Source organism: Siphateles boraxobius, unplaced genomic scaffold (genome assembly GCF_051911475.1).
Source record: "Siphateles boraxobius isolate OS27281-9 unplaced genomic scaffold, OSU_SipBor_1 127, whole genome shotgun sequence".
In the NCBI taxonomy this organism is placed as follows: domain Eukaryota; kingdom Metazoa; phylum Chordata; class Actinopteri; order Cypriniformes; family Leuciscidae; genus Siphateles; species Siphateles boraxobius.
In genome coordinates this window covers 661570-672500 of record NW_027508730.1, presented here as the reverse complement: position 1 = coordinate 672500, position 10931 = coordinate 661570, and the positions used below count along the sequence as shown (strand labels likewise).

The window sequence follows — 10931 nt, the reverse complement described above, 5'->3', positions numbered from 1 at the left end:
AACTCACCTTTAATGTTTTCGCCTCCATTTTATGTCCAGCAAACATGGAGCTCTCGTCGAAGTGCATGGGGAACGCTCTGCACACACACATACAGACCGATGATGACAACACGGCTATGAACCTCCTTTTAATCTAAACAACATGAATGTATAATAGAGATTGCAGTAGTCTTGCAATGTGACTATAAATTAATTTATTGAAGTGTCAATATTGCATAATATATTATATAATATGTAAATATAATGTTTATGATGTTCATTTAAGATGAGCTCATTCCCCCCAAACTAAAATCATAACTGTTTCCATCTAAAGTTGTGATTTAAATTGGAAATATTATTGATATATATAATACGCATTTTAAAATTTCATGCACATCTTGGCATTTCCATCCAGTGTTTTTCATGCGATTTTTCCTACACATTTTCCCTTTCAAAATTCCATACTTTTCCAGTCTTAAATGTCCAGGTTTTTCAATTTACAACATAATGGTTTCGTTCAGAATTATTTTGAGCATTATATTAGGTATAAAGTACAGTCATCTGTGACTGTCCATTGGATTTCTTGAAGTGATAACATGCACTTTTATATTGTAGAAAACTGAATAGGAGCAATAGTCTGGAAGCACAAATATTATTCCATCCAGGAAATTACTCCAATTAAAATTGATACTTTTCCGAACTGCGTAGGAACCCTTTATTCTCGGGGGGATATGAGCTCATTAGAGTGTGTATAATCATCAGAGAAAGGTTTGTCATAAGCATATGTAATAAATAATAATGTTAGTATACTGAGTGTCTCACTTGGTGACGTTGAGGATGTGGAGTAGCAGCTGTTTGGTGGACGAGTCCTCGTCGCTGTTCCCCGTGTACAGGTTAATGAAGGAGCGCTCGAAGTACGGCGCCACTTTGGTCAGCGCGCGCAGCTCGATCAGGTACAGGAAGTACAGGTTCTTCAGCCGCCGCGTTCCCTCGCCCTTGCTCTCGGCCGGGTCGAAGCGCTGACGAAACTCCTGCACGTTCGGGCCCCACACCGGCTTCCCCCAGCCCTCTGAGGACACACACACACACACACACGCCGTTACACTGCGCTTTACCAGTATAGAGCGTTTCACAGCAGCTTTACAGTGATAATAGGAGATTACAGTAACAGAGATTGTTTCGGCTTTACAGCAGATCTAGAATAAAGTTATTGTCCAGATAAAGTTAGTTTTGTTTGATTCACTTCCGATGCAAAGATCATTAGTTATTAACTTAGCGGCCGCTAACACACACCGTTCTAACAGTAAACAGAAACTTTTAATGTGTTCTGGACGTTCATTTACACACGACACTTGATTTGGTGGCTTGCAGAGAAAATCAATTCACCTTCATCTCTATAGCGCTTTTAACAGCAGAGACACTGGCTACGTTTACAGCAGCGGCACAACGGCTCATCATCTTCAAATTATGACCAGATATTGATAAAAATTAAGAGTCTGCTGTTTAAAACAAATAAAGAGCTGTATGAGAATAGTTATTATGCGCAGACATCAGGAAACTCTGTATATTTGTGCAGTGTGTGCATGTCAAAAACATCTATCCCGATTTGAAGCTTGTGACATAAACACACACATCAACCCGATCACATGTTCAGCGTTCATGTAAACACTGCATTCAGATTCAATCGCAATGAATTCAGTCCGACTGAAACAATAGTTGTGCGTCTAAACGCAGCGAGTTACAGATCGAGAAACGAGCTGTTCATTTTCAATTTTATATTTTAATGTGCCGACAATAAAAACACTAGTTTGAAAATTCAGAGCATCCATATGAAAAAATACTATGGTAACCGAAGTTTGAGTGGAATGCTAGTTAGTTTACTTTGTAAGAATGGATTTTGATTAGTTAGTAATGAGTATTTGCGTGATAAATATGTGTGTGTTCACCGTCCAGAAGGTATTCTGCACACAGGTGGAGGTTGATGCTGCTGTGGAGGCCGGAGATCAGACGGTAGAACACACGCTTCTCCAAACACAACCCTGAACACACACACACACACACACACACACACACACACATCAACACACTGGACTGGACCTAAGGGTCATTAACAACAACACAAATGTTGTGTGTGTGTGAATATATACATTTATTAATATTTTAAATAATAAACTTTTTTTTTAAATATTATATATATATAACATTTGTTTATTTTTTCAAATTTAATTATGTATCCATATTTTTTTCAAAAAGAAATTATATACATTTCTAAATAAATTATGTATATTTAAAAATAAATAAATTATGTATACATTTTCCAAAATAAATTATATACATATATTTTTTTCAAAGTAGATTATATAAATTTCAAAATAAAATTGATACATGTATATACACACACACACACACACATAAATATACATTTATTTTAAAAACATTTCTAATAAACAGAGCTCCATACAATTGCAAGAATTTCCCCCACATAAACCTGTTCCACCAAAATGAATAATTAATTTATACATATTAAAAATATTTATAAGTACATTAAAAATACTACATAAATAAGTTAAATGTAACAATACACAGTTACACATGAACATGTTCTTATAAAAACCGCTCTGTTATATGTGGATTTCCTGTTTCCTCAAACAAACACAGAACATCATGATAACAGTCACATGATCAATCAGCCTTTGAAAACACTCAGCTTGTCCACAAGTGCAAACCTGTATTTCAATGAATAAAATAAAACCGGTTCTCATCAGAGAACTCATCAGAGAACTCGTTTGCTCTTCTGTTATTCTGCTTTATCACATGCTGATATGGGCTTCAAACGTGAAAGTTAGGATTTTCCCACGTGACTTAAAATAATGACGACATCTCTCAGTTTCAGAAGATTTGTGCATAAAAAGAGTGAACTGCCAGGACTAATTCATCAAATACGAGCAAAGCACGGTTTGTGTGCATCATCTGCACTATTATTATTATTATTATTCTATGCAAACTCTTACATGATTTATTTGCTTCTCAGTCAGAGAATTACTCTAATAGAAGCACAAAAGCAGAAAAAGCAGAAGTTAAATAACAGAAGCACAAAAGCAGGACGGTTCAATGGTTCAGAGCCTGACTGTGTTTTCTTCATATTTGCAGTGTAATTCATCACTTACCCTCCAGCCATTTGTAGAATCCTTCGCCTGCGAGAGAACGAGAGTCAGTGTTAAAGCCATCTACACTGATCTGAGAGCAGAGCCTCATGGGTAGTGTAGGCAAATATTAACTCACCATCATCATCACCTAAGAGCAGAGACGGAGAGAACGGTTCAGGTTAAATCTACAGGTGTAACTGAATTCAAAGCACAGGAGAAAGAGTGAAACACACCTCGACTGGGAGCCAGAGGGTTGAGAGGACGATACACGGATCTCGGCCTGAAAAATCAAACATTGACAAAATAAAATCATTTTAAACGAGATATTCTGCTTTTCCATCTTCATCTGTGTTTAGTGTGTAGTGTTCATCTGTGTTTAGTGTGTAGTGTTCATCTGTCTTTAGTGTGTAGTGTTCATCTGTCTTTAGTGTGTAGTGTTCATCTGTGTTTAGTGTGTAGTGTTCATCTGTGTTTAGTGTGTAGTGTTCATCTGTCTTTAGTGTGTAGTGTTCATCTGTCTTTAGTGTGTAGTGTTCATCAGTGTGTAGTGTTCATCTGTGTTTAGTGTGTAGTGTTCATCTGTGTTTAGTGTGTAGTGTTCATCTGTCTTTAGTGTGTAGTGTTGATCTGTCTTTAGTGTGTAGTGTTCATCTGTCTTTAGTGTGTAGTGTTCATCTGTGTTTAGTGTGTAGTGTTCATCTGTGTTTAGTGTGTAGTGTTCATCTGTGTTTAGTGTGTAGTGTTCATCTGTGTTTAGTGTGTAGTGTTCATCTGTCTTTAGTGTGTAGTGTTCATCTGTGTTTAGTGTGTAGTGTTCATCTGTCTTTAGTGTGTAGTGTTCATCTGTCTTTAGTGTGTAGTGTTCATCTGTCTTTAGTGTGTAGTGTTCATCTGTGTTTAGTGTGTAGTGTTCATCTGTGTTTAGTGTGTAGTGTTCATCTGTGTTTAGTGTGTAGTGTTCATCTGTCTTTAGTGTGTAGTGTTCATCTGTCTTTAGTGTGTAGTGTTCATCTGTGTTTAGTGTGTAGTGTTCATCTGTGTTAAGTGTGTAGTGTTCATCTGTCTTTAGTGTGTAGTGTTCATCTGTCTTTAGTGTGTAGTGTTCATCTGTGTTTAGTGTGTAGTGTTCATCTGTCTTTAGTGTGTAGTGTTCATCTGTGTTTAGTGTGTAGTGTCCATCTGTGTTTAGTGTGTAGTGTTCATCTGTCTTTAGTGTGTAGTGTTCATCTCTGTTTAGTGTGTAGTGTTCATCAGTGTTTAGTGTGTAGTGTTCATCTCTGTTTAGTGTGTAGTGTTCATCAGTGTGTAGTGTTCATCAGTGTGTAGTGTTCATCTGTGTTTAGTGTGTAGTGTCCATCTGTGTTTAGTGTGTAGTGTTCATCTGTCTTTAGTGTGTAGTGTTCATCTGTCTTTAGTGTGTAGTGTTCATCTCTGTTTAGTGTGTAGTGTTCATCAGTGTGTAGTGTTCATCAGTGTGTAGTGTTCATCTGTGTTTAGTGTGTAGTGTTCATCAGTGTGTAGTGTTCATCAGTGTGTAGTGTTCATCAGTGTTTAGTGTGTAGTGTTCATCAGTGTGTAGTGTGTAGTGTTCATCAATGTGTAGTGTGTAGTGTTCATCAGTGTGGAGTTTGTAGTGTGCATCAGTGTGTAGTGTTCATCTGTGTTTAGTGTGTAGTGTTCATCTGTGTGTAGTGTGTAGTGTTCATCAGTGTGTAGTGTGTAGTGTTCATCAGTGTTTAGTGTTCATCTGTGTTTAGTGTGTAGTGTTCATCTGTGTGTAGTGTGTAGTGTTCATCTATGTGTAGTGTTCATCTGTGTTTAGTGTGTAGTGTTCATCTGTGTGTAGTGTGTAGGGTTCATCACTGTGTAGTGTGTAGTGTTCATCTGTGTTTAGTGTTCATCTGTGTGTAGTGTGTAGTGTTCATCAGTGTGTAGTGTTCATCTGTGTTTAGTGTGTAGTGTTCATCTGTGTGTAGTGTGTAGGGTTCATCACTGTGTAGTGTGTAGTGTTCATCAGTGTGTAGTGTTCATCTGTGTTTAGTGTGTAGTGTTCATCTGTGTGTAGTGTGTAGGGTTCATCACTGTGTAGTGTGTAGTGTTCATCAGTGTTTAGTGTTCATCTGTGTTTAGTGTGTAGTGTTCATCTGTGTGTAGTGTGTAGTGTTCATCTATGTGTAGTGTTCATCTGTGTTTAGTGTGTAGTGTTCATCTGTGTGTAGTGTGTAGGGTTCATCACTGTGTAGTGTGTAGTGTTCATCTGTGTTTAGTGTTCATCTGTGTGTAGTGTGTAGTGTTCATCAGTGTGTAGTGTTCATCTGTGTTTAGTGTGTAGTGTTCATGTGTGTTTAGTGTGTAGTGTTGCTGTTTGATCATGAGAAAGCTCCAGTTCTTCTCTATATCACTGTCAGTGTTTCTGAATTCCTGAAACGCCTCCATTGTATCTTGAGTTTCTTACGAGAACGAACGCGTCACAATATTCCTTAGTGTTCATAATGACGTAGAAATAGCGTAATGATGTAGAAATAATGTAATGACGTAGAAATAGTGCAATTATGTAGAAAAGTGCAATGATGTAGAAATAGCGTAATGACGTAGAAATAGCGTAATGATGTAGAAATAGCGTAATGTATAAATACTGTAATGATGTAGAAATAGTGTAATGACGTAGAAATAGCGTAATGATGTAGAAATAGCGTAATGATGTAGAAATAGCGTAAATATGTAGAAATAGCGTAATGATGTAGAAATAGCCTAATGATGTAGAAATAGCATAATGATGTAGAAATAGCGTAATGATGTAGAAATAGCGTAATGATGTAGAAATAGCGTAATGTATAAATACTATAATGATGTAGAAATAGTGTAATGACGTAGAAATAGCGTAATGATGTAGAAATAGCGTAATGATGTAGAAATAGCGTAATGATGTAGAAATAGCGTAATGACATAGAAATAGTGTAATGATGTAGAAATAGCGTAATGATGTAGAAATAGCGTAATGATGTAGAAATAGCGTAATGACATAGAAATAGTGTAATGATGCAGAAATAGCATAATGACGTAGAAATAGCATAATGATGTAGAAATAGCATAATGTATAAATACTGTAATGATGTAGAAATAGTGTAATGACGTAGAAATAGCGTAATGATGTAGAAATAGCGTAATGATGTAGAAATAGCGTAATGATGTAGAAATAGTGTAATGACATAGAAATAGTGTAATGATGTAGAAATAGCATAATGATGTAGAAATAGCGTAATGATGTAGAAATAGCGTAATGTATAAATACTGTAATGATGTAGAAATAGTGTAATGACGTAGAAATAGCGTAATGATGTAGAAATAGCGTAATGATGTAGAAATAGCGTAAATATGTAGAAATAGCGTAATGATGTAGAAATAGCCTAATGATGTAGAAATAGCATAATGATGTAGAAATAGCGTAATGATGTAGAAATAGCGTAATGATGTAGAAATAGCGTAATGTATAAATACTATAATGATGTAGAAATAGTGTAATGACGTAGAAATAGCGTAATGATGTAGAAATAGCGTAATGATGTAGAAATAGCGTAATGATGTAGAAATAGCGTAATGACATAGAAATAGTGTAATGATGTAGAAATAGCGTAATGATGTAGAAATAGCGTAATGATGTAGAAATAGCGTAATGACATAGAAATAGTGTAATGATGCAGAAATAGCATAATGACGTAGAAATAGCATAATGATGTAGAAATAGCATAATGTATAAATACTGTAATGATGTAGAAATAGTGTAATGACGTAGAAATAGCGTAATGATGTAGAAATAGCGTAATGATGTAGAAATAGCGTAATGATGTAGAAATAGTGTAATGACATAGAAATAGTGTAATGATGTAGAAATAGCATAATGATGTAGAAATAGCGTAATCATGTAGAAATAGCATAATGATGTAGAAATAGCGTAATGATGTAGAAATAGCGTAATGGTGTAGAAATAGCCTAATGATGTAGAAATAGCGTAATGGTGTAGAAATAGTGTAATGACGTAGAAATAGTGTAATGATGTAGAAATAGCATAATGATGTAGAAATAGCATAATGATGTAGAAATAGCGTAATGGTGTAGAAATAGCCTAATGATGTAGAAATAGCGCCAAAGACGTAGAAATAGTGTAATGACGTAGAAATAGCGTAATGATGTAGAAATAGCGTAATGATGTAGAAATAGCGTAATGATGTAGAAATAGCGTAATGATGTAGAAATAGCCTAATGATGTAGAAATAGCCTAATGATGTAGAAATAGCCTAATGATGTAGAAATAGCGTAATGGTGTAGAAATAGCCTAATGATGTAAAAATAGCCTAATGATGTAGAAATAGTGTAATGACGTAAAAACAATAGCGTAATGATGTAGTAATGATGTAGAAATAGCGTAATGATGTAGAAATAGCGTAATGATGTAGAAATAGTGTAATGATGTAGAAATAGCGCAATGACGTAGAAATAGTGTAGTGATGTAGAAATTGCATAATGATGTAGAAATAGCATAATGACGTAGAAATAGCGAAATGAAGTAGAAATAGCGTAATGTATAAATACTGTAATGATGTAGAAATAGTGTAATGACGTAGAAATAGCGTAATGATGTAGAAATAGCGTAATGATGTAGAAATAGTGTAATGATGTAGAAATAGCGTAATGTATAAATACTGTAATGATGTAGAAATAGTGTAATGACGTAGAAATAGTGTAATGACGTAGAAATAGCGTAATGATGTAGAAATAGCATAATGATGTAGAAATAGCATAATGATGTAAAAATAGCGTAATGGTGTAGAAATAGCCTAATGATGTAAAAATAGCCTAATGATGTAGAAATAGTGTAATGACGTAAAAACAATAGCGTAATGATGTAGTAATAGCATAATGATGTAGAAATAGCATAATGATGTAGAAATAGCATAATGATGTAGAAATAGCGTAATGGTGTAGAAATAGCATAATGATGTAGAAATAGCGTAATGATGTAGAAATAGCATAATGATGTAGAAATAGCATAATGATGTAGAAATAGCCTAATGATGTAGAAATAGTGTAATGACGTAAAAACAATAGCGTAATGATGTAGTAATAGCATAATGATGTAGAAATAGCGTAATGATGTAGAAATAGCATAATGATGTAGAAATAGCATAATGATGTAGAAATAGCGTAATGGTGTAGAAATAGCCTAATGATGTAAAAATAGCCTAATGATGTAGAAATAGTGTAATGACGTAAAAACAATAGCGTAATGATGTAGTAATGATGTAGAAATAGCGTAATGATGTAGAAATAGCGTAATGATGTAGAAATAGTGTAATGATGTAGAAATAGCGCAATGACGTAGAAATAGTGTAGTGATGTAGTAATTGCATAATGATGTAGAAATAGCATAATGACGTAGAAATAGCGAAATGAAGTAAAAACAATAGCGCCAAAGACGTAGAAATAGCGTAATGATGTAGAAATAGTGTAATGATGTAGAAATAGCATAATGACATAGAAATAGCGTAATGATGTAGAAATAGTGTAATGACGTAGAAATAGCGTGATGACATAGAAATAGCGTAATGATGTAGAAATAGTTGAATGATGTAGAAATAGCGTAATGATGTAGAAATAGCGTAATGATGTAGAAATAGTGTAATGATGTAGAAATAGTGTAATGACGTAGAAATAGCGTGATGACATAGAAATAGCGTAATGATGTAGAAATAGTTGAATGATGTAGAAATAGCGTAATGATGTAGAAATAGTGTAATGATGTAGAAATAGCGCAATGACGTAGAAATAGCGTAATGACGTAGAAATAGTGTAGTGATATAGAAATAGTATAATGATGTAGAAATAGCATAATGATGTAGAAATAGCGTATTGACGTAGAAATAGCGAAATGATGTAGAAATAGCGTAATGATGTAGAAATAGTGTAATGACGTAGAAATAGCGTGATGACATAGAAATAGCGTAATGATGTAGAAATAGTTGAATGATGTAGAAATAGCGTAATGATGTAGAAATAGTGTAATGATGTAGAAATAGCGCAATGACGTAGAAATAGCGTAATGACGTAGAAATAGTGTAGTGATATAGAAATAGTATAATGATGTAGAAATAGCATAATGATGTAGAAATGGCGTATTGACGTAGAAATAGCGTAATGATGTAGAAATAGTGTAATGATGTAGAAATAGCGTAATGATTTATAAATAGCATAATGACATAGAAATAGCGTAATGATGTAGAAATAGCGTAATGATGTAGAAATAGCGTAATGACGTAGAAATAGTGTAATGACGTAGAAATAGCGTAATGTATAAATACTGTAATGATGTAGAAATAGTGTAATGACGTAGAAATAGCGTAATGATGTAGAAATAGCGTAATGATGTAGAAATAGCGTAATGATGTAGAAATAGTTTAATGATGTAGAAATAGTTGAATGATGTAGAAATAGCGTAATGATGTAGAAATAGCGTAATGATGTAGAAATAGTTTAATGACGTAGAAATAGCGTAATGTATAAATACTGTAATGATGTAGAAATAGTGTAATGACGTAGAAATAGTGTAATGATGTAGAAATAGTGTAATGATGTAGAAATAGCGTAATGATGTAGAAATAGCGTAATGATGTAGAAATAGTTTAATGATGTAGAAATAGTTGAATGATGTAGAAATAGCGTAATGATGTAGAAATAGCGCAATGACGTAGAAATAGCGTAATGACGTAGAAATAGCGTAGTGATGTAGAAATAGTATAATGATGTAGAAATAGCATAATGATGTAGAAATAGCGTAATGATGTAGAAATAGTGTAATGACGTAGAAATAGTGTAATGATGTAGAAATAGCGTAATGATGTAGAAATAGCATAATGATGTAGAAATAGCGTAATGATGTAGAAATAGCGTAATGATGTAGAAATAGTGTAATGACGTAGAAATAGTGTAATGATGTAGAAATAGCGTAATGATGTAGAAATAGCGTAATGATGAAGAAATAGCGTTATGATGTAGAAATAGCGTAATGATGTAGAAATAGTTTAATGACGTAGAAATAGCGTAATGACGTAGAAATAGTGTAGTGATGTAGAAATAGTGTAATGACGTAGAAATAGCGTAATGATGTAGAAATAGTGTAATGATGTAGAAATAGCGCAATGACGTAGAAATAGCGTAATGACGTAGAAATAGTGTAGTGATGTAGAAATAGCATAATGATGTAGAAATAGCGTATTGACGTAGAAATAGCGAAATGATGTAGAAATAGCGTAATGATGTAGAAATAGTGTAATGACGTAAAAACATTTAGCGCCAAAGACGTAGAAATAGCGTAATGATGTAGAAATAGCGTAATGATGAAGAAATAGCGTTATGATGTAGAAGTAGCGTAATGACGTAGAAATAGTGTAGTGATGTAGAAATAGTGTAGTGATATAGAAATAGTATAATGATGTAGAAATAGTGTAGTGATGTAGAAATAGTGTAGTGATGTAGAAATAGTGTAGTGATGTAGAAATAGCGTAATGACGTAGAAATAGCGTAATGACGTAGAAATAGTTGAATGATGTAGAAATAGCGTAATGATGTAGAAATAGCGCAATGACGTAGAAATAGCGTAATGACGTAGAAATAGTGTAGTGATGTAGAAATAGTGTAATGACGTAGAAATAGCGTAATGATGTAGAAATAGTGTAATGATGTAGAAATAGCGCAATGACGTAGAAATAGCGTAATGACGTAGAAATAGTGTAGTGATGTAGAAATAGCATA

The 10931-nt window shown here is 34.0% G+C and overlaps 1 protein-coding gene across 2 annotated transcripts in view; it reads right to left on the bottom strand.

The window, feature by feature from the left end:
• The window catches only part of ero1b (endoplasmic reticulum oxidoreductase 1 beta), a 35204-nt gene that overhangs the window by 10110 nt on the left and 14163 nt on the right, over nt 1-10931 (bottom strand). For both annotated transcript variants that reach the window (XM_077225176.1, XM_077225177.1), the window contains exons 8-13: nt 3359-3405; nt 3262-3273; nt 3147-3173; nt 1926-2018; nt 802-1048; nt 8-77 (exon numbers count right to left, since the gene is read on the bottom strand). In XM_077225176.1, coding sequence (XP_077081291.1) covers nt 8-77; nt 802-1048; nt 1926-2018; nt 3147-3173; nt 3262-3273; nt 3359-3405 — 496 coding nt within the window. The remainder of the gene's footprint in view (nt 1-7; nt 78-801; nt 1049-1925; nt 2019-3146; nt 3174-3261; nt 3274-3358; nt 3406-10931) is intronic.